The sequence below is a fragment of the Mchenga conophoros genome, linkage group LG9 (assembly GCF_057382185.1).
Source record: "Mchenga conophoros isolate Kocher_MC1m ecotype Shallow Benthic linkage group LG9, M_conophoros_male_GT1.1, whole genome shotgun sequence".
Lineage (NCBI taxonomy): Eukaryota > Metazoa > Chordata > Actinopteri > Cichliformes > Cichlidae > Mchenga > Mchenga conophoros.
This window is the reverse complement of record NC_140534.1, coordinates 22133830-22161503: the sequence shown is the minus strand read 5'-3', so window position 1 is coordinate 22161503 and position 27674 is coordinate 22133830. Positions and strand designations below refer to the sequence as shown.

Here is a 27674-nt window from a genome sequence, read left to right as displayed (position 1 = left end):
AAAGAGACAAATCAAAGCGTCTGGTCTCTAAGTGAATAATAAAAATATAAAAATACACTGTGTAAAATCGCGTTTTATTGTACAAATTCCCCAGGTGAGTCTCCACCCACAACCTGCCTCCCCGGTAAACTTTGCAGTCTTGTCAATTTTATCAATAATCATACAAAATGAGGAGTTTATAAAGCCCTTCATTACAAGCTCGGTCATCAACTGGAATTAATAACAATATAATATTGTCCTGTCGAGTCCATACAGGAGCAAAGAGAAGAGCTATCATACACATCACTGCCATACAAACAACAGTTTTTGCAGAGTCACCATAAAACACAGAGTCTGAGTTTCATCCCATCCCTGTTTAAACCGTTAAATAGACCCAGTGACACACTATACAAACGTCTTTCATGTAAGCATGTCTCTGCAGCGATTACAGTGGGATTATAGTAACCGGGGCAGTGAGGGACACAAAGAATTATGGCATTGTAATCACAAAGTCTCTTCTGGAGGATGATGGACAGCGAGGGGAAGTCTTCAAATGAAGCTTTAAATCAATGTCCGTGAGATTATAAATTCTAGGAACATATTTGTTCTTTTTTAAAAAAGACAGAGTTTATCACAATCTTAATCATGTCTACTGCAACTGATGACGTGAATAAAGATAAGCCGTGTGGAATTTGGACCATCAACCTCACCCTGAGAATGTCTCCCCGTTAGGAAAATATATTATTTCTTATCAACAATTAATCATTATGTTGCATAATTTATTGTTACAGCACAAATTTGGAGGCAAATGAGTGCGACGGCCGGCTTTTCTCAGTGGGTTTTTCGTCCGCGAGGCTTCGTCACAGCTTATTTCACAGGAGTAAGAATCCCACGTGGAGTGTATCTGAAACATTTCTCTGAAATCGGAAACCACAGTCATATTCAGAAATTCACACATCTAAGACTTGAGTAGTACCGTAGGTTAACACAAAATTATGAAATGCAACAAAATCTTGTGTGGACACTGGAAACAGAAAAAAAGGAAGAGAGAAAATGTAGAGCAAGTAGTGGTTTGTGTGACTGGCAGTTTCCGGTCAACTTTTTCTGGACTTGTCATTAAACAAGCTTCCTCTGGGCGTAGGGATACACAGAAGAGTCCAGTCTGGCTATAGGTTTTCTCCAGGTTGATACTGTGGCTCTGTGGCGGTGAAATAGTCCTCCAGAAAGGACTGCAGGTACTCGAAGGTTGGCCTCTCGTCGGGCTCCTTCTTCCAGCACAGCTTCATCATCTCATGAAGGGACTCGGGACAACCCTGCGGGCAGGGCATGCGGTAGCCTCTCTCCACCTGCTCCAACACCTCCCGGTTCACCATACCTGAGGTGGAGATGGAGTGGAGACAGAGAGGGCTGTAAGAGCTTTTGTTCAAGCCTTTTTTTTTCCAAATGGAAAAAGAAGAGATAAGAGGGCTCAGGAGGCTGCATGTTCCACAGAAAATCCAGAGTGCATCATTAAAATCACAGCCACCATCAACAGAAAGGATTGAAAGCCTAGCAAATCCCCTCCCTGCTGAATATCAATCTACAGCAGCAAGTTGTGATTAAAAAAAAACCATTTGAGTGTCACAATATAATGGTGCTGATGATATCCATGCTGCATGTAAAATAAATAAATAAATAAAGTAGTAATAGGCAAATCATATATCTGTACTGCAGGTGGACCCCAATAATATAAGAAATTCAGCTTGAAATTCTTCACTTGCATTTTAATATTAATTGATTTATTTATGTTAATAATTAAAACTAAGCACCTTCTGTTACCACTTTGTGATATTACTCTTTACGCTGACCTAAATTTACTGCTCTTGTATTGACGCATTGGATCCCAGTGGCAGGAGGCCTTAACACTTTGCACATGACTGGGTAGCATTAGTAATTTATAGCCAACAGTCCATGTGGTTTATGTTTTTAAATAAACATTTTAAGGAAACATATCACTCACTCTTTTACATTTTGATTTCAAGACAAGATTTGGGATTGCTTAGGCTCCATGGGAGTTTGTCCTATAGACTTGTGAATTGATTTGCCTATCATAAAAGTGTATTTAAAACAGAATAGATAAAGAATATTGTGACAGACCTGCCAATCATGTAATCATTTAGCACCTTTAAACTGAGAAAAATCAGTCACAAATTTCCATCCCTAATTTTTCAATCCCAATATTACTGAAGCTGCACATTTGCTCAAATTAAAAGGCTTCATATAATTCATTTGAAATGAAATACAATCTTTTTGTTTGATTTATTACTAAAGACACCAACCTGTTAGTTAAGCTTAGCTTATAGATTTTGTCCAAAAGTAATAAAACAACAACTGTATATAAAAGATGGATGTGGCCTGACCAGGTTGAAAACGTGAAGCCACCTTGGAAGGATCCTAATTTTATATATTTTTTCTAACACCGAGCCGGGTCTGAGTCTTTCTCAATGACAACAAACATGTTACTGATTGTTTTATGGTCTAAACTGTTTATTAATCCATGTCATGTACAGATTGCTTGAGAGTTGTCCGCCCTTTTAAACGTGATACAACAGTCGGGCAGTGGATGACTTGGGCCTTATTTACTTGATCCTACATGCTCACCAAGGGTGTAACACATCCACAATGGCAGACAAATGAACATCAAATGGTTAGTAAATGTGTGTTTGCAAAAACCTCAACAGAATATATTGTTAAATTTGAGAATTGTTCCTGTGAGGTAAGAATATGGCTACCTTGAGCTGCTACCATACCTGCAATTTCAAACATATAAATGCAAATGTATAAAATCCAGTGGTGTTTGTTCACAGAGCCCAGTGAGCTGTTTCCCCAGGTTTACCATAAATATGTGTCTATTTCTCAAAATGTCAACTTACTTCTATAATCAATTATCAGATTCTCTTCAGCCACACACCTCTAATATTAGTTTCAAGGCTACATCACATATAAACCTGATCTGTGTGAAGGTAGCACAGAAGGCTACGGGCACTGCTCCCTGGGGCAGAATCGGTCTGGCAGATGGTTATAAACAAGAGTTGTGTTCAATCTCCTGATCGTCCCCCACCAGATGGTCTCATCTAATCTCAAATGTGCCACAGAGTCTGTGTATGTGTGTGTGTAAGGCTATCTGTGTGTGCATGCGTGTACATGTCAATACTCCCCCTACAGAGCCATAAACAACCAGTGCAGACAATGTCAGACAGCTTCACTTCATCCTCTGATATTAACAAGCACACCAGCTCAACGTCTGCTGACAGACTGCAGGCTGATCGCTCTGGTCATTAATCACTGCGCTCTGTTGGTGCACTACACCTTTTCTTCACACCAGGTATGTGTATATCTGTGTGCTAGTGTTGACCCTGTCACTTACCTGGATAGGGCACTCTGCCTTTGGTGACAAGCTCAGTGAGCAGGATGCCAAAGGACCAGACGTCTGACTTGATGGTGAAACGGCCGTACAGCGCAGCTTCTGGGGCCGTCCATTTAATAGGGAATTTGGCTCCTGCGTGTGATGGAGGAGACAGGAGAGAGGGTTAGGTGAAGTGCTGCCACTAGAGGGCATATGGGCTAATTTCTGTCTTCATTTCCAGGAAGTCACAGGAAGGTCAGTTAACCATAGTTATATAATTTGGAGAACATTATATTTTCCTACTCAGTCATACAGATTTTTTAAATAGACCTCAGAGAAAACAGGTTTAAGGGGTAACAACGGATATAAACAATACAATAAAGAACGCTGCATTTGAATAATTAAAAAAAGATATCTAAAGTATTAAAAGTATTTATTAATATATATTTCAAAAAGCAGTTTCATTTGAACTACTCTCTACCTGAGAAACAGTCCTTATGGAAATAGTGTCATGTGCACCACAAACAAAAGTTCATTGATCTCTGCCACAGTCACGAACTCATATATAGACTGTAAATAAAAGATGGACACAGACATGGTGGCATCATCTAGTGTAGCAAAGTCTCAATGTGATGTTTCCCTGTCACCATCACAGTGTTTTAAAACACATGGATGTGACAGAGAAACAAAAACAAACACTGCCCTCTTATGTGTTATTAAGAACAGTATGCTCTATTGTTTATTTCACTGTAAACAGGACTATAATTTAACAAATGAATGTAATGTTGTATTCAAGTGTCTTAAAAGTAGCTGTTAACAGAATAAACCCATCTGAAAAGTGTTTACTGAGGTCATAGAGAACCCAGCGCAGTTTCTCCAGGCACGGGAGTTACATCTTTTATATACAGTCTATGAGATTAAGTGAATTTTTTACAGCCACCAAGTTTTCAGATCTTTGACCAAGCAGATGCTCACAGGTATCTTTTTAGTCTTCTGTCCCAGGTATTTAGTTTTTCTGCTCCTAAGCAGGCCATCAACTGTGCCCCACTTCCCTCAGCTAATATGCTGCTAATGCAACATTTTTAGCATATTTTTGAGGACTGTGTGTTTATAAGATTATTTTTTCATCCATCTCATGATATATCGATTAGCTTCAGCTCTACTTTAGTGATAAATTACTAAATCTCAAACTAAAAATGTGAGCATATTTAGTATTTAACTCCTTTCTTTCTTTATAGCATCACTGGCAACTGTCTCTTGTTTCTACGCCACTGGTCTTCAGACTGTAATTAAATTTGTAGAGCAGTACTGTTCCCTAAGTTTCACAGATGCTTCTAAAACAAGCTTCAGAAGGAAACTGCAGTCTTCAGCCTTCACTGGAAGCATCTAAAGCTTGCTCCACTTTCTCATGAGGGTAAGGCACTGCTTGCGAAGCAGAAATAGCAGAGATAAATTCTTCCAACATGTGAAGGGCAAAGCTAATAAGAGATCAAAAGAAGCATCTGGTTTTTCTTATGTTAGCCTAATTCATCATGAGGTGAGACAACCGGGAGTCGTCATAGCTGTAAGGCTCTCTCTGTTTCTGCCCCGACACCTCATTCACCTGTGACTCACACAGCCTGTGTTTAAGTGTGCGTGTACCCACCTTGCCTCGCCGTGTACTCGTTGTCCTCTATCAGCCTGGCCAAACCGAAGTCGGCAATCTTACACACCAGGTTCTCGCCCACGAGGATGTTGGCGGCACGCAGGTCCCTGTGAATGTAGTTCATCCTCTCGATGAAAGCCATGCCATCAGCGATCTTTAAAATAAACACACAAAAAAAGAAACCCAAAATGGTTAGACAGCATCTCACGTTCGCCACTTCAGCTAATAATTTTCAGCTTCTCGTACTTTCCATCACCTCTTCATGTCTGATTGATTTTCAAAGAGTAAGAATAAAAGCAAAGTGTGCCAAATCTGGGAGAGGAGGACTTGTTTACCTGAGGCTGTGATTCTTCTTCTTCTTCTTTCTTCTTTTTTTTTTTTAAATGTCAGAAGCTTAAAATAGAGCTCTATACTTGGCAGTGCACTGAGGTGAATTCTGCACTAGTGGAGAAAAAAAAGATACAGGTGCTGGTCTCACCTTTGCAGCCATGTCCACCAGCATGACAAGATTCAAATGTCTGCCATCTCCTTCTTTGAGGAAGTCCAGCAGGCTTCCTATTAAAAGCAAGTGTGAGAAGTCATAATGGATGTGAGGGAGCTGCATAACGACATACTGCTACAGAGTGTGGAATAATAGCTTAAAGTGAATAATGCATTAAGTTGGACAGTAATTAATTTTGCGATTCACAGTGTTAGCTGATCCATGTTTCTTGTTTGGAGTTAAAGTATGGAAAGGTCAGTGTCAGTGTCTTTGTGAAATCACTGCACATCAAAGACTGCAGACACGTAGGCATGCATCTGTCACCGAGTAACCTCAGAAAAAATTTTTCTATGAAAACCTGCTGCAGCTTTCAATTACCCATTCCACTTTCCCGCATCAGGGACCCACCAGGGACCCTGAGGGACTTTCAATTTTTAAAGCATATTAATTAAAAAGCCTATAAAATTTACATTTTTCCTTCAAGGAAATCACCATGTGTAAATTAAAGAGGAAAAAAAGCAAGGGCATGTGATCCACCTGAAAAATCTAGAGGCTCACACCTGATGTTGTTTTTCCTTCTCTCTAAAAATAGACCTCAGGAGTGTCGTGTAACAGGAAAACAGCTGAGTACTGTTATTCTCCAGGGATTGGCGGTACCTTTGGACATGTACTCTGTGACAATATAGATGGGTTCCTCAGACACCACTGCATACAGAGGCACCAGTTTGTCATGCCTGAGCTTCTTCATAATCTGAGCCTCTTGGAGGAAGGCCTCAGGTGACATGGTCCCCGGCTTCAGCGTCTTTATGGCTACCTTAGTTGTACCATTCCACGTGCCTGCAGAGATGGAGATGCGGGAGAGAGAAAAGCCCACAGGCAACAGGGGTAATCAGTGTTGTTAATGGGCTGGGAGCGAGACAATATCATTAATTAGGTCTTGTAATTGCTCAGACATGTGCTGTCATGCATGCGATTCTCGCAAAATATCCCTGGGATGAGCGGATACGGGCTCACGGCAAACAAATCCAGCTCGCTCTCTCCTCCTGAGAGATACGATCTCTAGAGATAAAGATGATATAACAAAAAGAGGAAGCAACTGAAGGAAGTGGATAAGTCCCCAGCTCTGACAGAGACAATAAACATAGATGGACAATGACATTTTCTATATAAACTGGGGCTTATTCTGTATTTCCCAATGTACATAAATATAGATAATTACTAAACAACATGTGGCTGCTTTGGCCTTACCCATCCAAACCTCTCCAAAGCAGCCCTGGCCCAGTTTGAGCTCCAGCTGCAGTGACTCCCGGGGAATCTCCCAGGCATCTTTAGCAAGGCCCTGGGTCTGAGGCTTGACTGTGGGGCAAACTGTGGTCAGCTTGTGGCAGAGCCCGTCAGCATGCTCTGTGACAGAGACACCGAGAGAAATCAAAATGACACATTACACCCAGCAGTGCCACACACCAATACACACAAGTCTTTTAACCAGCAGGATTCAGTGTCGTAAAGTTTCATCCATCATTCGTTCCATTTGATGTGGATGACTTTAGATGCACTCATCCCAGCTGCGATGAAATATAAATGAGATGAAGTGGCTTTTTAACACACCAGAGCGCTCTCGAGAGCCAAGCTGAAATGGAGTGGGATCACAGAGACTTAACCTCAGCTCTCTTCGGGCTAAGGAGGAGGTGTGAGTTTCAAAATTATAACAGCACCATCAATTGTTATTAAAATTAAAGGCCATTCATCTCCTGTGGTAACCCTAAAGGAAGCACGGCAAACTGCGTGGCACAGAGCAGCAGCTGTGAGTAAGAGTAATTTTCAGGATAATTCCTCGAGGTATGAAGAACGACTGTGATGAATAATGAATGAGATGACACAGAAAAAGCGAGTGAGCAGGGAGTGCTGCCTGTGTACATACCTGTATAATGTTTCACAAGCTTCTGTAATGTGTCAAATTGTGCTCTGGTAGTGATGTAGTACCCCCCATTATCAAGCTTGCGGATCTTGTAGTGTTTCACATTATCTCCTTTGGATTCGTCCCAGTCCCGTATGGAAAGAGAATAAGCACCTGGAGGACATACAGGAAGTGGTTTTCATTTTTTTAAGCACAACTGTGAGTGATTTGGCTTTGTTGTGGTTAAAAAACATGGCTTCCAAACTAGGATAAAGCTCTGGTTCCCTCAGACTTTTATTTTCCTTTTTTACAGCTGTGAATTTATGTTTTTCTTACAAAGTTGTTATTCTTAGCACAAAAAAGTATCCTCCACTGCTTTGGAGACTTATGTTTCTTCCATCAGTTTCTGATGCTAAATACATCAATACCACAACAGCCTGAACACTGAAGTCAAACACAGGGCAATTATTTTTTACAGAGAGTTCTTACCATTGCTGGCTGCTTCATTCTTTTAAAGCAGCTGCATGCTGTTATTAGTCTTCCTCATGGCTTTATGCAGATCCAATTGTGTAACTGTTGTAGGTTTTGTTCTCTTTACTATTTTAACAGTACCAGGATCTATGCATCCGTATGCGCTACAGGTTGCTGCAGAAAATGATTGCTGCCCCCACACCCTTCTCACACACAGGCTAAGAGAAAGCTCACTCATCTAGACGAGGAACAGCAAATATGAAGCATACTTTAATCTTATTGCAAATTAGAGTTGGTGAGAAGAATTTTTTTTAAAGATTTAGCTGTGACACAAGCAGTGTTAAACTTGTGCATCCATTAATGTGACAGCATGAATTCAAATGTACTATAGTCAAAGTCATCAGTAAGTGACCTCCGTTGCAATTCCTGAGCATGCCATGAACTGAAAACTGCTATAACACCTGCATCACTGTCCACAGTGAAGCCAGTTTTACATTGCCCCTGACCAAAATCAGCACCTTCGTGCATGACTGAAATGTACACCTGTGCACAGGGACAAACCAAATGCCTTTGGAAGAAAAATCTTACAGTCAGACGAGACAAAGAATTAGCTATTTGACAACAATAACTAGAGGTATCTTTGGAGGGTTAAAGGTAAGGCTTTCAGATCTAAGAACACTGACAGCTGTGTTCTTAGACTATCTCAAAACCCCAACTTCACTCCAAACAATAATTTATGGACTATATTTAAAAGATGGGTCCGTGCCAGCAAATCAACCAATTTAAATAAAGAGTGGTCAAATATCCAACCAGGTTTATACAAGGATACTAAAGGCATCTGGCTGAGGTACTACTAAGGGGCTTTTGGAGTCAGTAGAGGCCATGGTAGCAACCTAAATGCTAATGTTGAAGCTTTAAAATGCTAAAATCAACAGGTAACATTGATAGAGATACGTCCATCTTTTTTTAAAGACTCACTAATACTAACACTAACAACTATAACAGTCTCATTGTATCATGTCATTATAGTTGACCTACTCACCTTCCACCCAGAATCTGAAAGTGGAGTGATTTAACGTGGTGAATGTATTTCATATAAACACTTTTTTTTAGCATTGCAAAATTATTACTTATGTCGTTGTTTATATTTGCCACGAAGTCATGAAAGTGCTTCAGTTGCTATGGACTAGCATGATCCATGCAGCAACAGGATTTTCAGCCTGGACCACTTTAGTCAAAAGAACATTTCTATTTCCATTTGCAGTAGTTTATATTTGGCGATAAGTATCTGTCTTGGGTCTTCCCTGCTTTTCCCCACTTACATGTGGAAAGCTGAAGGTGGGGGAAAAAAGCAGCAAGAAGCAAAACCCCAGCACGACAGAGATCAATGACAATAGAAATAACAATGAACCTGAAATGATACATCTGCAGTGACCATGCTAGATTGTAATCCATGCACGCCCGGAAACGACTCCTCCCACTTTGCTGAATATAATCACCTTTAGTAGTTTCACTTTCTCGCACCAAGAAAGTTCCTCGATGATTCCCTGGATTCAGCAGCAACCTCTCAGCATCTTTGCGTCCCATTTTACCAAAGTACCACCTGCAAAGAAAGAGCACTTGAATAAAATGCTCAGACGTGACTAAGGACTTGAATGGTTAAAAACACAAAAAACAAAAAAGCAGGAACGCATTTAATGCATTCCCTTCTTTTGAATGTCACAATCACATCATAAAGCTTTTTAAAGGCTGTTAATGTTGGATAGCGTGCTTTGTGCAATATGAGGTCATAGCTTCTTGGTGCAGCTGTCATAGCTGGAGTAATGAGGTTATAAGAAGCAGCAACAAGGTCTTACTCTTCAGCCTGGATGGAGTCAGCAGGAGCCACATAATTACTTGGGATGTAGCCTTTCTTTCCTGTGTTGATGGAGCGAGCCTCCCACCAGTCTCCTTCTCTGCAGTGTGACAGTGACACAGGAGATGAGATAAATGACTTGTTCAGTTAACACTCAACCAAAGACTGATCATCAAATAATAGTGTCACTGATACCTGGAACGGAAAAAAACTGTAAATGATTGCTTATAATTTTTGGGTAAGCCCTGTGGAAATACTTCGAAATTCTTTTCAATCTTGTTTGCACTTGTAAACCTCATTATTTGATTCAAAATCAGTCTTTAAAATGTGTTTAACACTAAATGCTAACATCTAAATGGGACTGAATGAGACTAATCTATTTTACATTACAATAATATAACCCGGGGCAACATTTCTGCCAGAGCAGACGTGCACAGTTCCCAGTAGAAAGCTGGCATTAGGAGACAAGTGGCAATCTAAGTCATTCATTGAGGCCGACACACGGCGAACAGGTGCAGCTGTGCATTGCTGCGACAAAGAAAGGCATCTGGTAATCGCAGCAGTACTCACGAGGAAGCATTTTCATACAGGCGCTTCATAAACTGAGAGAGAAACTGGAGCGATTCTTACGTATTGTTGATGATCTGGAAACGATCTCCTTTTTTAAAGGTGAGGTCATCTGACGTTCTGGCTTCGTAGTCGTACAAGGCCACAAAGAATGTAACGCCACCTAACAACATAAAAAGAGACAAAGAACTGAAAAGAATAACATCACAGCGATGCGGCAATGTTTGTGTCTTAACAGCATGGAAATATGACTGAGAATAGATGCTGTCAAGACAGAGTGAAATTTACACACATGGTAAACAACTGCCACCGTATAAAACTGGTTTTATTTGATAGTGTTGCTTTCCATGTAATAATAAAGTTTATTAGTATATCACTTTTGAGAACACAAGTGCTCTATCTTTCCATGCAATATTTTGCCTACTGTGTAGCCATATGCCCAGACATGATATTCATATACCTACCACTGACAACAATGCTGTCAACAGTAATTCTATTATCACCTGCAGAAAGCAAATACCATGGCAGTGCCACCTTTATCCCCCTCTGAGAGCAGATAATCCATCATGGAGGAGGATTACAACCTAAATCCCACCTAAACAGGAGGGCTCTCAGGATCGCTGTAAGCTGTGTGATTAGAGCCGATAGTTGTTATCGCCAACAACTTCAAATAACAACGACCGGCATTAGCTGTCACACCGTAAAGCCAGATCAGCATGCTGACCAGGCTAAGCCTAATATTAATAATGTTTGCATGTTTTATCCCATTTATGTTTTACTGTAATACAAATTATGTTTACTTTGCATTTCTGCTCCTGACCGTCTCAGCATATGTGATGGGAATTTTCTATTTCATAAAGCTCTTTCAGTTTATGTCACTGTAACATTCAAATCAATATTCAGGACATCAAACTTGGGCCAGTGATGTGACAGTTAAAAGTGGACTGCATTAGTACAAAACAAAGAGGACGTAATGTTGATGAAATAAAACTAAAGCCTGATTTAAGGCAGATTTATGAGCCCATGTTGGTGTCTGTTTGCTTAACTCTTCAGTTACATGGTCAAGGATTATGAGACGCATCTACCAAAAAGCCAACAGTGAAAGATTTGTTCTCCATTTACGAGAATATACATATACATATATCTATATACATGTCAAAAGCTGATTGATTGAAGGTGGACTGAACTGAAAACATCAGGATTTCTATCTTCTCTTCTGCAGGGAATAAGCAGAAGGACCAACATCAACATAGGCAAGAGCCACTACAGACAGTATAAAACATGGAAGCTGGTTCTGAATTGGAAAAATTGAGTCAATGCAGGAATTACTTAAAACTGCACTCTATCTGAAGATCACTAGATGGTGACAGGCCATAAAAAGACTTCCAGTCCTATTGAGGTTTGCAGACACGTGACTGCTAACCACATGACATTAACTTGTCCACCATTTTGGACACATAGCAATCATAGTGACAATGTAGGATCAAGTGAATAAGTGCAACACAAACTGCAAACGTGGATCATTTTGCTTCAAAGTAAAGCTTGCACCTTTTGAAATACGCTAGCTTTAGTGTTGAAGCACAACTTTTATTTTTAAGGTTAATTTTCTTCATTTTTGGTTTGTGGTGCACTTTTTTGAGTTTTTCTAACACTCGGCTAGTAGTTAGCGAGCATTTGCAGAGAAATGCGATCACCAAAATGTGCTTCTATACCAATAAATATTTCCCTAGCAACCGGGTCTAATACAGTGGACACATTTTGATGTGCGCATGACATCAAATGAATGTCTGCAGTTGGTGTTAGACAGAAGCAACATGTAGACATCTGTCTGCAAAGCTCTCCATAGGATGTACATGTTGAGCTTTAAATAATAAAGAAATAAGTAAACAGTGGTTTCATTTTGCATGAACACCATTATCAGTGCAGTATTGACATCACGCAGTAAAACTCTACTCACTGGGGACGGAACCAGAGAATGAGTTGGACACAGGACCGGAGAAAGAAGATGACGTTCCTCCAAAGGGAGTAATGGCAGATGAAGAGCCACCAAACGGCGTGAGGGTGTGGTTGAAATTTACTGCCCCCGAGCCAGAGGAAGATGAGGGAATTTGACTCTGCTGCAGCTGGGTGGGTTCTGGTCCGTAGTGACCGACGTGAGGCGTGGTGGCGGTATTGGTGTCAGATGCCTGGGAGTTCTCTGGCTGATACTTCATCGTCTGGCCTTTGTCCTCTTTGCTCTTTATGCACCCCATCTTCTCACCCTTGAGAAAGAACACACAACAAGAAGATATTATTTCAGTGTAAACAGAGGAAGAGGATGAGACAGTATAGATGGAGGGGCTGAGGGGCATATAGGATTACTGACTACAACATAAGGTCTGCAGGAACTGGAACAAGCATTATGAAATAAAAATGTATTGACCTGATATGATTATGTGAATCATTTTATTGTTGTTAAAACCTCTAAGACTATAAGCCATGTGGTAACTGGGACATATGGATAAATGTAAAATCCGATTTGAATCACTCAAACAAGGCCATGTAGATAAAACTGTGCAGTTCTGTCATTTTCACTATTACCATCGCTCCTGTTCCATCAAGAGACTCTGTAAACAAATAACAGATTTTATGCTATTTAAATCTACTCCACATTATATAGGGAAATGCATATTTCTTTGGAGTATCTACATTTATGCCTTGCTGCAATTCAGACAAGTCTGTATGGGGCCCTCCATCCATGGATGGTTACCAAATGGGTTCAACATGCCAAAGATCCAGAGGGCCAAAGTGTCACAGTCCATTTCTATGAAGTGACAGTTCATGCCTTTTATTAAAAATCAATCAAATTACAGCAAAGAGTAGCAGAAGTATCATAAGACACAAAATGACCACATAAGCCCTCAGGCATCCTAATTGGGTGCCCGAACCAGGGCCGGCCCGTGGCATAGGGCTTTGGAGCGTGATGTCACGGGGGTGGGCGTGGAAAGGATTTTGGCCCGATCCGCCATTTTGGGGGTCTAAGTGAAAAAGGAGCGAAAGCATAGCCATGGTTCGTATTTGCTGTGTGGTCCGCTGCAATGTTCGATCACACGACCGGCAAGAGAATAAGCTTGAAAATGGTTTATCTTTTCATTCTTTCCCAACCTGGAAGCAACATGAGGCAGCTCGTGTATCGATGTTAGCAAACGAAGGCGTCCAGCCTGGATAGCAGCTGTGATAGGCCGTATAGGCAAATGCTAAGGGCGCCGTCCATCAGGGGGCGCCACGCCAGTGCCACAAATGTTGAAAAAAAAAAGAAAAGTTGGTACTATTATTTCTAAATACAAAAAATAATCCCACGTTAATTAAAATGCAAAGTAAAGCTTATTTAATAGAAATATTATTTGTTACAACATTACACTACACTGCTGATGTAGGGGGGCGCCACCTAAAATCTTGCCTAGGGCGCCAGATTGGTTAGGGCCGTTTCTGGCCCGAACCACCTGATATTTTTCGTTTCGATGTGGAGTAAAGTCTCTACTCTGAGTCCCCAATCAACCCTTGGTGGAAACTCATTTCTGCCCCGTGTATCTGCAATCTCACTTTTTGATTAATTGAGGTTAAGAATGTAGACTGACATATCATAGCTTTGGGTTAATCAAACCCCTCACTTCTGAACCAAGATATTTGTGGCAACAACTTGTCCCTGACTTGCAGTGGGCACTTAAATCTTTTCTGGCCAAGAAACATGGCCTTAGACTTGGAGGTGCTGATTTCCATTCCCGCGGGCTCACACTTGGCTATGAACTACTCCAGAGCAAGTTGGAGGTCACCACCTGATGAAGCCAACAGAACCACATCATGCGCAAAAAGCTGAGATGTGACCTTGAGGCCAGATAGGGAAAGTGGAAATCTTCTGCTACTTGGCTATGTCACAGATTATGTTCATAAAAGCTACGTACAGATAAAGGCAGCCTTGTTGGAGGCCCAATAGCCACTATAAAGAAAATTAAAGAAACCATAAAGAGACATCGTCGGATAATCACAAAACAGACGTAATAACTAAAAGAATAAAATGATTGCAAAGAGAAAAAGCAACCAACAAATACTTACAGCGACACAGAAAACAGCATAAACTGACCAGAAACAAAATGCAACAAAACCACTAAGAAACACTCAAAGCCACACAATCATATTACAAAGTGATACAAAATGACAGCAAAAGGAAATTACTACAAATTTGATTATAAATGAGCGACACAATAATCGGTGTCGGACAAAACTGTGAGTCATTTTTGTGTCCGAGCCTGAGATTCCTGGATTTTGTGTCTTTGTCCGGGCATCTTAGTCCTCTGCTTTTTACACGTCTCTGCCAAGTCGTCTACCATTTCACAATCTATCAATGCCTCAGCCTGACCACGCTGGAAGATTTAAAGCATTGATGTGTCTCTATCGGCGTGGTTGTCATTCCTCTTCCTAACATAATTTGGATGGAGTCACACTGAGGCATTCTTTTGTGGAGTGAAGGCCTGGAAAATGTGGAGACAATCAGATACGCTCGTAAAGAAGTCTGAGCGCTGGGAGATCAGAACGGTTTCATTTGCCAAGAACAACGGCTGAACGCAGAGTAGGAGCTGGTTTACTGACACTCCAAGACAGTAAAACAAAAGAGGTAAAAGATTTTTATAAAGAGCTGATATGTTCAGCGTGGAAGTAGACTAAACACAGCGCTACTGAGCAATACGGCGGCACAGTTGGTTACAGCAGCGCACTGAATTACAGGGCAGTGATCGTACAATCATCAGTGAAAGAGGATCTACTGGTGCAGTAATACATCTCTCTTTGATTTTGTAACAGTGGCCTTGATGTTGGGAGGTGGGAGGGATTTGTCCTCATCGTAGAGGGAGGTTCATAATCAAGAGTTCATCGAGTTCTTCAGCTAAACTGCCAAAGAAATCAACAAAACGGGGACAAACCGCAGAAACCTTCCAAAGATTCAGAACACTTTGCTTAAATAAAACTGTGCAAATTGCAGGTTGCAAGTCATGCTGGGTACTGGTCGTCTTCCACAAAACATTTTTTATGGGTGGTCAGTTAGTGGAGTTGTGTCAGAAAGACGGATTTCTTAAAAACAGCTTCAAATGAATATGTCGGTAAATCTGATCTCAGATTTTAGATCTGCAGCTGACATGCTGAGAATGTTGGCATGGAAAAAAAAAAACACTTTTCTGAACCAAACTTTCCTTTAACCTCGAGACAAAACCAGTGTCACGGAAAGCAGAGGGCTTTGCTCAGTGGTCGACTCGGGTGGCCTTGTATTTCACATTTAGACAGATGGGTGCCTGGCCCGCCTGGTCAGCAGTGAAGCTATCACACTGTAAAACACTGGCCGGCATCCCGGGAATATTTGCACTTTAGAAATGTTTTTCCTTCCAAAAATAAGGCCTCAGTCATTTCATAAAAGTGACGTCAGTCTCCCAAAATCATCATAAATACTGAAGTTAAGAGATTTAAAAATAAAGTATGTCTCTTTTATTTTTATACTATACCAGAATGCTGTTAAATAATTACACATCACACAGTTTTTTTGGTCAGTGTAGTAATGTAGTGAGATAATGGATTAATAACTTATTTGTTAAGATGATTTCTTTTCTGCTTTGGAAAAATCAATCTTGTAGAAGGAAAGAGGAACCAAGAATCGGCCATAAACGCGATGCCTTCAGTTCACATGTGATCTTTGTTTAACATTTTCACCATCCCTCTGATAAAGCTACAAAAAATGCTCCTAAAAGTGATTTTAAAAAAATCAGTGTGTTCAAAGTTTAGTCTTTTTAATCAATGCTACAAGACTTATTTTTAGCAATGAAGGGTTTCAGTGCTGGTCTGACAGCTGTTGAATTTGTCTTTCAGTTGCTGGGTGGATGCTTTGATCTCTCTGACTACATCTGATCAGATATCTGATCAGATGTAGTCAGAGAGATCAAAGCATCTGCCCAGCAACTGAAAGACAAATTCAACAGCTGTCAGATGTCTCACAGATGCTGTTTACGCCACAGTTCATGCGTGAAAGTGGTCACAGCTTTTGTATTTGGGCTTTGATGATAAACTGGATATTTTAAACTACATTGTTGCACACACGTATGATATATGATATTCTCATATGATAATATCATATAATTGTTCTTTTTGTAGGATTTTACACAATATTGGGAAAAAAAACCTACACCTTCCTGAACCTGGATTTTGAGTGAAATTAATTTGTCAAAAATGAGACAAAACTCACAATAAACAAAGTCAAAAATTAGTTTTTTTAAATATAGCATATTCATTTCATTTTCTTTTTTATTAATATAGCACAAATACTGACTCAAATCCGGCATTGTGGCAGCCAAGTTTGGTAAGTATGCACTTTCTTGTTTTTTGTTAAGGGTTAGGAAACATTAGCATGCTTTAACAATAAACTAAGATACCAAACATAGAAAATATTTCTTGCAAAATACCAACATGGACTATTTGGTTAGCAATTAGATTAAATCACAGTGGTTGATAAGCATGGCTTCACAGTGCTTTAGTCTTCATAAAAAGAAAGATACTGAGTTCATTAGGTAATTGTTAAAGTTAGCATGCTGTTTGCTTTTCGATACAATGATCAATAAGCTGATCAAAAATGAAAAGTGTTAACAATAATCCTAAATTTGATTTATGCTGTTAAAAGTTTAACAACAAAGCTATCAGCCTGTTGACAGTACATTTAAGGTTCTGTACTTTAAGCTAGCAAGTTAAATTCACTGAAATTCCCATCGGATACTGAAAGGAGTTTATCTGTCAGCACACACTCACTTCCTCATCCTATTTGTATTAATACAGAAGCAATAACTATGATATATGGTGTTTAACTGAAGGCTGGGCTATAACTGCAGTGGAGCATACTAAACAGATAGATTCCTATCTCAGTGTCACAATATCCTTCCAAAACCCCAATGATAAAAACTCAGATACGATTCCTGTTACTGGTTGTGTGAAGAAAGAAATGTTATGAAATGTAGGGTACAGGGAGAGTTTTGCTGAATGCTTGTGCTGAATGAGGAGGGGGCCAAACGGGCTCATAGCCAGCTTTACCAGCTTAAATTACTAGGATTATGAGGATGGTGGATTTAACTTAAGAGGATAATAACAGAAAACAAAAAAAGAGGAGTGACCACCGGTGGCAGTAGCTGAAACACAGAAGACTTCTGACTCTACAGTCACTTTGGCCTATTAAATATTTGTTGTGTTCATGGGCTTCTCACATGAGCAGAATTATGAGGGCTATCAGCTGAAGAGGAGGCTCTTAAGGGCTCTTTGCTGTGACGATACAAAGAGGACTGGCTTTGCCTGAAGCCTCTAAATCAGCTCAGTTAGCTCTCTGTCAGTCTGCCAGTCATCACATACTGACACCACAGGCTTTGTCTACACTGAAAATCGAGAGCTTTAGGAGAAAATATGGCACAAAAATAAAAGATGCAACAGCAACAATGTTAAGGCCAGTGAGCATGCATAGCTGTCATGAACCCCCCCCCAAACCTCCACAATCACAAGAAAAATCACACTCTAACATCAAAATGCCTCACTCTCTTTTGCACTCAGCGCAACACAAGATCTGTAGCAGAATCATGAAGCCAGAAGGAAAATCTGCCTTGCTGCTAATTATAGTAACTTACTCTAATTGCGGACAACATCCCACTGCCCCCAGGATGCTAACATGACCTACAACAGCATGCAAACACGAGAAGACTCCCAGTAGCACCAGTCGGAGCCATAAAGGAACAATGAGAGAGGAAGGTGAAGGGTTTAAAAATGGGGAAGCTTACATGTCAGCACATGCACATATAAACCAAGGCCTCTTTTACTATCTGATTGGAAAGGTTTGGTGCTATTGTCTAAGAACTGCTATGTTCTGACAGACAGACAGAAGATCAGTAAGTAAGAAAGCTTGACATATCACTAGATGCGGGCGGATAGACCCAAATATCGACAGTATCGATACCAATGCTGGTACTGGATTGATACTAGTACGATAGGACTGATACTTTGTTTTTATCCTCTGAGTTCAATATCTAGCTGACTGAATTGTGCTAAATAAGTGAGAAATAAAAAAAATGCACCTCGAAAACACGTCAGAACCTTTTTGCGTTGACTTTCACATCTATTTTATTTACAGCATGTACACATTTAAACAACAGAAGCTGACCCAAAGTGCTTCAGAGACAGCCACGTTAACCTGGCTTTATTAGTAAAAAGTATCAGTGTCGCTATTGGTGTTGATATGGAATAAAAGCTTTTTCATTTGGTACAAAAAGCTAGCTCTGTGGTCGGCATGAAGCTGGACACTCTGGTGACAGTGGCAGAGAAAAGGACATTAAAGAAACTGATGGACATTATGGACAATGCCAGACATCCTCTGCACACGGCCATAAACAACCAGAAGAGTCTGTTCAGTGACAGGTTGCTTCTCCCAAAGACAAGAACTAACAGACTTAAAAACTCCTTTGTCCCACACGCCATCAGACTGTTTAACTCCTCCCTGGAGGGGAGAGGGAGGGGAAACAGGAGGACAAAGGAGGGGGGAACAACTAAGCTGTAGTGCCTCTTCACCTCACTGTGCAATACCTTTTGTGCAATACTTTTGTAAATAGTCAACGGTGCAATAGACTCAATACTTGAAATGTGCAATTCATTCACTTGTATTTCTATTTTTTATTCCTATTTATTCTATTTATCCCCTTCGTATATTTTATTTATATTGTCTCTGTATTCATATATATATATATATATATATATATATATATATATATATATATATATATATACACATACACACACCCAGCACGCCCCTGCGGGCGGTTTATCCTTCAAGCTCGGGTCCTCTACCAGAGGCCTGGGAGCTTGAGGGTCCTGCGCAGTATCTTAGCTGTTCCCAGGACTGCGCTCTTCTGGACAGAGATCTCCGATGTTGTTCCCGGGATCTGCTGGAGCCACTCGCCTATCTTGGGAGTCACCGCACCTAGTGCTCCGATTACCACGGGGACCACCGTTACCTTCACCCTCCACATCCTCTCGAGCTCTTCTCTGAGCCCTTGGTATTTCTCCAGCTTCTCGTGTTCCTTCTTCCTGATATTGCTGTCATTCGGAACCGCTACATCGATCACTACGGCCGTCTTCTTCTGTTTGTCTACCACCACTATGTCCGGTTGGTTAGCCACCACCATTTTGTCCGTCTGTATCTGGAAGTCCCACAGGATCTTAGCTCGGTCATTCTCCACCACCCTTGGGGGCATCTCCCATTTTGACCTCGGGACTTCCAGGTTATACTCGGCACAGATGTTCCTGTACACTATGCCGGCCACTTGGTTATGGCGTTCCATGTATGCCTTGCCTGCCAGCATCTTGCACCCTGCTGTTATGTGCTGGATTGTCTCTGGGGCATCTTTACACAGCCTGCACCTGGGGTCTTGCCTGGTGTGCTAGACCCCAGCCTCTATGGATCTTGTACTCAGAGCTTGTTCTTGTGCTGCCATGATTAGTGCCTCTGTGCTGTCTTTCAGTCCAGCTTTGTCCAGCCACTGGTAGGATTTCTGGATATCAGCCACCTCCTCTATCTGCCGGTGGTACATACCGTGCAGGGCTCTGTCCTTCCATGATGGTTCCTCGTCTCCCTCCTCTTTCTTGGGTTTCTGCTGCCTGAGGTATTCACTGAGCACTCGGTCAGTTGGGGCCATCTTCCCAATGTATTCTTGGATGTTCGTTGTCTCATCCTGGACTGTGGTGCTGACACTCACCAGTCCCCGGCCCCCTTCCTTCCGCTTAGCGTACAGCCTCAGGGTGCTGGACTTGGGGTGAAACCCTCCATGCATGGTAAGGAGCTTTCTTGTCTTTATGTCAGTGGCTTCTATCTCCTCCTTTGGCCAGCCTATTACCCCAGCAGGGTACCTGATCACGGGCAGGGCGTACGTGTTGATGGCCCGGATCTTGTTCTTACCATTCAGCTGACTCCTCAGGACTTGCCTGACCCTCTGCAGGTACTTGGTGGTTGCAGCTTTTCTAGCGGCCTCTTCATGGTTCCCATTCGCCTGCGGGATCCCCAAGTACTTGTAACTGTCCTCTATGTCTGCAATGTTGCCTTCTGGTAGTTCAATCCCCTCAGTTCTGACTACCTTCCCTCTCTTTGTTACCATCCGACTACACTTCTCCAGTCCGAACGACATTCCAATGTCATTGCTGTATAGCCTGGTAGTGTGGATCAGTGAATCGATGTCTCGTTCACTCTTGGCATACAGCTTGATGTCATCCATGTACAGGAGGTGGCTGACAACTGCTCCGTTCCGTAGTCGGTATCCGTAGCCAGTCTTGTTAATGATCTCACTGAGGGGGTTCAGGCCTATGCAGAACAGCAGTGGGGACAGAGCATCTCCTTGGTAGATCCCGCACTTGATGGTGACTTGTGCTATGGGCTTGGAGTTGGCCTCTAGTGTTGTACGCCACATCCCCATTGAGTTCCTGATGAAGGCTCTTAGGGTCCCATTGATCTTGTACAATTCTAGGCATTCCAGTATCCAGCTGTGGGGCATTGAGTCATAGGCCTTCTTGTAATCAATCCAGGCAGTGCACAGGTTGGTCAGTCTGGTCTTGCAGTCTCGGCTGATTGTTCTGTCTACCAGTAGCTGGTGTTTTGCGCCTCTGGTATTCTTGCCAATTCCTTTCTGTGTCCCGCTCATGTATTGACCCATGTGCCTGTTCATCTTAGCCGATATGATGCCTGACAGGAGCTTCCATGTAGTACTGAGGCAGGTTATTGGTCGGTAGTTGGAGGGGACCGGTCCCTTCTTGGGGTCCTTGGGGATCAGGACCGTCCGGCCTTCAGTTAGCCATTCCGGGTGTCTCTCGTTAACTAGCAGCTGGTTCATTTGTGCTGCCAGACGCTCGTGGAGTGCAGTTAGCTTCTTCAGCCAGTAGGCGTGAACCATGTCGGGCCCTGGTGCTGTCCAACTCTTCATACTGGAGACCTTTCATACAAGCAGCTGGATAGCGTAGTGGTTAGACTACACGCCTTTGGAACAGAGGATCGCAAGTTCGATTCCTGCCTGGGGCGTCTGTATCCAGTAAGGGTCCTAAGGCTAGACCCCCTATGCTAAGCAAGCCTACCGCAGACATGAGCGAGACAGATAAATATGAAGGCATGCCGGCTCGGACGTCGCCCGGATCAACAAGGTCCGCGTCAGGTGTTGAGGAACCAGGGCACCCTGACGAAAAGTGGGCTACTGGAACTAGAAGGCATCGGTGGGCAAGGGACGAAAACAGGGCGTTGTTGGAATGCTACTACGCAAGTAACCCCGGCGGAAGGGGCTACATGAATAGGATGAGGGACCTATGGATTCTTCGATACCCAACATCCACAATGACGGCGAAACAACTAGTAGCTCAGTGTTCCAACATTCGAAAGAAGGGACTGCTCTCACAGCTAGAGATTGACGAGGTACAACACAAATGCTACGGCAAGGAGGAGTCAGGACGCCAGGTCAGGGGGGAGATATCATCACCCCCACCCGAGATTGGGTACATAGCCCCAAGTGTGATAGGAGAAGGATCGTTGAGTGCGAGAGGAACTGACCTGAAAAATAGGATCATGGCCAAGCTTGAAACCTGGATCCCCCGTAGCCGGTTACCAAGATTACGTGAAGTACCCTCAGAAGGTCTGCTAGATGATGTTAATGCAGCACTACGGACAATACCTACAACCACGATTACCGACACTAACAAGCTGATCTACAATACGGCAGCAGTGATCAGTGAGATGCTTGGCTACAAGTTGAACAGCCACAAGGGGCAGTACCCTCCATGGAGAAGGAGGCTAGAGGGCAAGATCAAAGTAGCACGGAGAGAGGTTAGCCAACTAACGGAGTTGCAGAAAGGTGCGACGAATAAGGTGCCTAAGAAATACAGCAAGCATATATATATATATATAATATTCTGTAACTCTGTAACTTCTGTCGGTGCTGTGCTTTTTTGGAAATCGAATTTCCCAGAGGAACCCACCCGAGGGATTAATAAAGTTCTATCTAATCTAATCTAATCTAATCTAAAATGCTCTGCTCAGATTAAAGATTGTCATTTTCCAGCCCAACAAACTGAGAAATTATCTATATATCACTTGTATATCACCAGCAGAAGCCTTTTCTGTAGCGTGAACGACAGAGAGGTGAAAAATACCTGCAACACAGAAACATAAATATGTTTTCCATCACTGCTGAGCTTCCTTCTGTTTCCACAGAGTCTCAAAAGACCCAAAGACTAGACACTATCTCTGTTTAATATTCCTCTTCCAGCGAGGTCAGATTGCCAAGTGAGCTACTGTGGCACAGACAGCTGACAGGGGATTCAGTGAGTTGCTCAAGGACACATCAACAAAGCTGATACTTGCCGAAACCTGCCTGCCTGCATGTGAGAGCTTCTTGGCGCTCCCTTAGACTGTCAAGTATTACAGGAAATACATAATAAACCAAAAAAACGACTATTTTTGGACATCTGAGGCAGCTCCAGATGTTCCCCCGAGGGACTGCATCCCTCCATAAACATCTGAGATTCAGACAGCAACTCAGACCCTTAACCTTTTGTATTTAGCGTTTTCAAGCTTTCACTCTTTTCTCGAAGAACTCTTTTGCCTGCTTTGTTTCATTTGTGTATTTACGTAAGCTAACGTGATCTGAGTTTCAGTTAAAACCCATCTCCTGTTTTTTCCATGATCTCTTGTAAGACTGATAATTCAAACCTGAACACTTCTTATCAGCGACCTTCTTTTGGCTTCCTTCCCTGACTCTGACCACAAAGTGATAATTCCACAGAGGCTTCACAAAACGCTGATAAGACAGAGAGGAGAGCATTTTTCCGTCACTCTCTTGGATTATACTGAAGAGTTTTACAGGGATCACAGTTCAGAGTGTTTAAGAAGGCTGCAGAGACAATGTTTAGATGAGTAAGCTGAATGTGGAGGAGTCCCATGATCAGAAACCAGAACAAAATCTGATTTTTACCTATTACTGCTATAGTAATGCCTGGATTTGCTGTTTTTTTATGCTTTTATATGAATTTTAACTTGTTTCTTTTGGTTTTTGTATTGTTAAATAGACCAAAGAGTCACTTTGAAAAGAACTGATTGCTTGCAAAGAATAACCTGCAGCATTACACAAACTTTTATGAGACATCCCCATCAAAAATCCAATTCAGAACTTATAATTGGACAAATTGTTTCATGTTTTTTTTAAATTTTATTTAATGTGAGAGCTGCAGTTGTTGCTAGTTTTTACCCATGCTAATTCAATTCACTGTTATATGCACATTCCTGAAGCAACCGGTATGATAATAAGGTACAGCTTAACAACTTGCACATATAAAACACATTGAACATAAAACATGCTGTAAATAAAATTCAGTGAAAACGCGGCGCTTCTAGTGAATTTTAAAACATTTTAAACCAAACACATAACCAACCAGGTTAGGTTAGGTTACCATGGTGATTTAGCCACTTTAGTGACACAGAAAACTCCGACTTTAACCCCGACATAGCTCGCTATCACACTAATCTTGCTTTGTAGTACAGACCTCACAACTGTGTTGGTGTTTCATCTTTTGGATTATGTTTAAAGCCATTATCTTACCGTAACATGACTGCGTGTGTTTATTTAACAAAGAGTCCGTCCAAGAAGTGTGTGTTGTAGTTTTTGAGTGATACTAGTAGTTTAGCAGCCAGTACCTCTGAGTATGAATAGATAATGTTTGCTGATAACCTAACACTCAAGATTCCCATCTAAATATGGTCACTTCTGACTCCAAAAAGCAAACAAACAATATGGTGGGAGTCAAAATGCTGAAACTCAAAAGAGGAATCCTCAAACCACTGCATGCATATTTAATATATGGCTACAAAAGGAGTGTCTGCCTGCTACCGTGGCAATAAATAGAAATAAATCTGGATTTACCTCTTTCATTAGATGTTTTTAACTTTTAATTTTCAACTTTTTGAAGTATTTGCATATGCAGATATGATACATGAAAGTGTTGCTAGCCTGATAAGTTACCCAAGATAAAGCTGTGCTAGTGAAGTATAAATTATTACATCTTCCTTTTGCATGCCATGCATTATACATGAATTGAAGCCTGATTCTAAGATATTCTAAGATACAGTAAGACTCTCAGTAGTTTGAACAGGCTCAAATCTTCTGAGATTTAGATTAACTAGATCTTGATAGTTGGCTGGGTGAGAGCTTGGCAGCTTAGCTGAAGGGTAGTATGGTGGTGTTTTCCTCCTCCATCAGTCATCAGAGGTCTTACTGAAATACTGCCCAGCATCTTGCCGGGCAGCTGTTAGCTGCTGTCGCTGCGGATGCAGACTGGGCGGGTCTGTGGAGCTTTAATGGGCTTCAGATCTTCAAGAGATGCAGCCTGCGACATTCCTCTGATGCCAAAGAGTTAAATCTGGGTCTGGAGAAACGTCATGTGACGGTGGAGATCTGAAGCCCCGCAGCATCAAGAGAAACATCAATAAATGGTTCATAATGAGATTTACTCTGCACTGGGTGTTGAGTTCTGTTGCAAGCGTGCTCACAGTAAGCTGATCCTGAGGCTTACAACACTTTGACATCGATCTGAGAACAAGTTTAGCTTGAAGAGCCTCCTCGCTCATCAGTGTTCGACTTCAGTCCAACAGAAAAAAGGAAAAAGATCAGTTTTGGTTATTTACATTATTATCATAACTGACTTTATTTAACCTGTCTCAAAACTTCAATGAAGAGCTTGTGGTTGTGCTCATGTCAGTTACTGTGCTGCCAGAGAATAGACATCACACATTTTTCAGAATAAAAGCTCTCATGAGAAATCCTGAATGGCGTGCTATTTTTGGGAATCATCCTTTTGCCAGCACATAACAGGACCGATTGTTTTAAGTGTCAACATCGAAAAACAAAAGGTGACTCCAAAACCCCCAATACAGCCTAGATTAGAGTCTTCTTCACTGAGATAGAAACAAAAGCTGTATTTGACATGTGGACTGTGGCATTAGCAGAGTTTAGGAAACACTGGAGCGCTTTGTTCGCAATATCAGAACTAACTCTCCCTTACAGACTGCTGATAAGAGGGCAACTCTTAGATATTTGTTCATGCGCCTTCTTTTTTCACGCATGGAGAGCACTGCTCTGATTTCACTCCCTCACATGCTGGAGAAAGAAGCGAGTGAAGTCCTGAGTTTGAAAAAGAAAAAAATAATGAAAAGAAACATTCTTAGAGTGGTGAACTGATTTAATATGCTAGAAGATGACCTTATTAACCAATCATGTGATGAAATTCCAAAATTTCACATCTTCTACTATTAGTATCTTCGTTCAGTGAAGACCTTAAAGAAGGGGAAGTTTCATGTCAGTCAAAAGAAGAAATGGCATCACTTCAGGTATCCTGAGCTATAAAGAAAACAATATTTTGCTGTTAAGCCCAACATCAGTCTAAAAACACACAAACTAAATGATCCACTGAGTATATTCTCTACAAACAGATCAGCCTGGAAACTGTCAACTGTCTTTTTAACCCTCTGACATCCAACCCATCATAGGTGTTCCCAGAACGCTGATGCTGTTGCATCACCACTGATGACTCAGACCATCAAACTGTAGGAATTGTGCATTAAAAACATCAAAACAACAGCTGCAAACTTCAACAAATGAATCAATTCAATAAGTACTTCTAGCAGCTTCGGTGGTAACATTAAAAGCTGTAACTTTTTAATGTCTTCACAGGAACCTTCCAGGGGTGAAAGATCACACTCCAAAGCCCGAATAACAACACAACTGCCTTCTCTCCAACCTCGCCAGACCTTATAAGGATTCAGAGCTGCTATGATTCACTTACATAGTTGTGCAAAAGTGCAGAGCTGTTCAGGATATGACACCACACCGAGTCACTTGAAGTCTTAACAGTTTACAGACTTCAAAGAACATGTGTGCAAGTAAAGCCCGTGTCCTAAAAGTGGAGACTGAAAGGTTGGAGTGAGAGAAGAATAAGCAACCCCTCAAAGTGTGACTCAGCTGTTAAATGAGTGACTCTGCATCACAAAAAGAACCCGAACCTCTTCCTCTTCCTCCTCTTCTTCTTCTTTCTCTTTCAACCCATCTTTATCAGCACTGTGGAATCAACTTTTCTCAGTTATTTAATCTAATTAACACGCTGACAAGTGAACACATAGAAAATGGGAGAAAATAAGGATTTAATCCATTTTTTCTCACACGGGTTTGTGGCAATTAATCTCTAATTTACCACTATAATCCCACGATGACAATTTAAGACTCGTGTTTATGATAATTAAACCGTGAAATGATAATTAGACCCCTGCTATTTTATCAAACTGCAGAACACTCAGCTTGTGTTACTTTGATTATTCATCTGCAATCCAGTATACTTATACCGTATTCCTCTGGGACTGAAAGCATGCCGACTGCTCGCTGATGTCCTATAAAATGACACAAAGCGGCTGGTTTGCAGGATAAAGGAACATTCACACACTGCATAGAAAATCTACAAGCATGTCTGTGTTATTATTGGACATCTAATTTCCTTTGTTGACAGCCCAGACAGGCGAGCAGCTGCGCTTCGGCCCATCTTTATCTGATCCCGCTGCTCTGACAAAGACCACTTTTCTTTTTTTCCCTTTTCATTTACCTTCTCAAATCCGAGTCCTCGGTGGGTGTTTTCTCTTTCCCCCCTCTGTTCCCCTCGAGTCAGATCAGCAAAAAGCAAAAGAAAAATATCCGAGTTATTTCAAACGGAACCGAGTCGCCTTCATCCCCACTTTACGCATCCAGCAGAGTCAACTGTGGTCAGATTTTTTTCTTTTTCTTTTTTTTGTGAAGTTAAATCAAAGCAGCTTAAGTGTTGCAGTCTTGGAGAGGATGGCGGGGGCGATGGAGGAGACGGTCATTGTTGTCAGAGCGGACGGGTCAGCGAGGATGAGTCCTGCATCGGCATGACAGTGATTTAAAAAAAAAAAGCAAAGAAAAAAAAAGTGAGACCCTGAAGTATCCCAGCGCTTTGTAGCCTCCACTTCCTACTACTAAACTTCCATCAACCCCCACACAACAACATGGCCGACCCAGCCTGCGGGACTGGAGCCACACAGCTGGAGTTACAGACAGAGATCCGTCTGCTGCAGCTGGTCTGAGATCAGCCAAGACAAGAGATGATGACTGAGGGAGAGAGGAAATAAAAATAGAAAGAAAAGAAAGAAACAAAATCAGGCGACTAAGAACAGACCGGTCCGTGAAGTGAAGGAAGGCTTCCTTTACAAAAGGGACTAAATGTGCAGCGCTTTCAATCACAAATACAGGTCTTGGACGCCCC

The 27674-nt window shown here is 41.7% G+C and overlaps 1 protein-coding gene across 1 annotated transcript; it reads right to left on the bottom strand.

The window, feature by feature from the left end:
* Positions 1–55: 55 nt before the first annotated feature.
* On the bottom strand, positions 56–27639 carry LOC146567244 (tyrosine-protein kinase yes-like). The gene is made up of 12 exons (XM_085286949.1): positions 26997–27639; positions 12238–12541; positions 10344–10443; positions 9715–9813; positions 9358–9461; positions 7412–7561; positions 6739–6894; positions 6148–6327; positions 5488–5564; positions 5010–5163; positions 3386–3517; positions 56–1354 (listed from the first exon to the last, which is right to left on the bottom strand). The coding sequence occupies exons 2-12, from the start codon at positions 12530–12532 to the stop codon at positions 1146–1148; spliced, it is 1656 nt and encodes a 551-aa protein (XP_085143075.1). The 5' UTR covers positions 12533–12541; positions 26997–27639; the 3' UTR covers positions 56–1145.
* Between the last annotated feature and the right edge of the window lie 35 nt (positions 27640–27674).

Coding starts and splice junctions, on each gene's coding strand:
- LOC146567244 (XM_085286949.1), bottom strand. CDS start 12,532: ATGGGGTGCATAAAGAGCAAAGAGGACAAAGGCCAGACGATGAAGTAT. Junction 10,444..12,237: donor ATTCTCTGGTTCCGTCCCCA/GTGAGTAGAGTT, acceptor TTATGTTGTTAG/GTGGCGTTACATTCTTTGTG. Junction 5,164..5,487: donor TGGTGGACATGGCTGCAAAG/GTGAGACCAGCA, acceptor TTTATTTTAAAG/ATCGCTGATGGCATGGCTTT.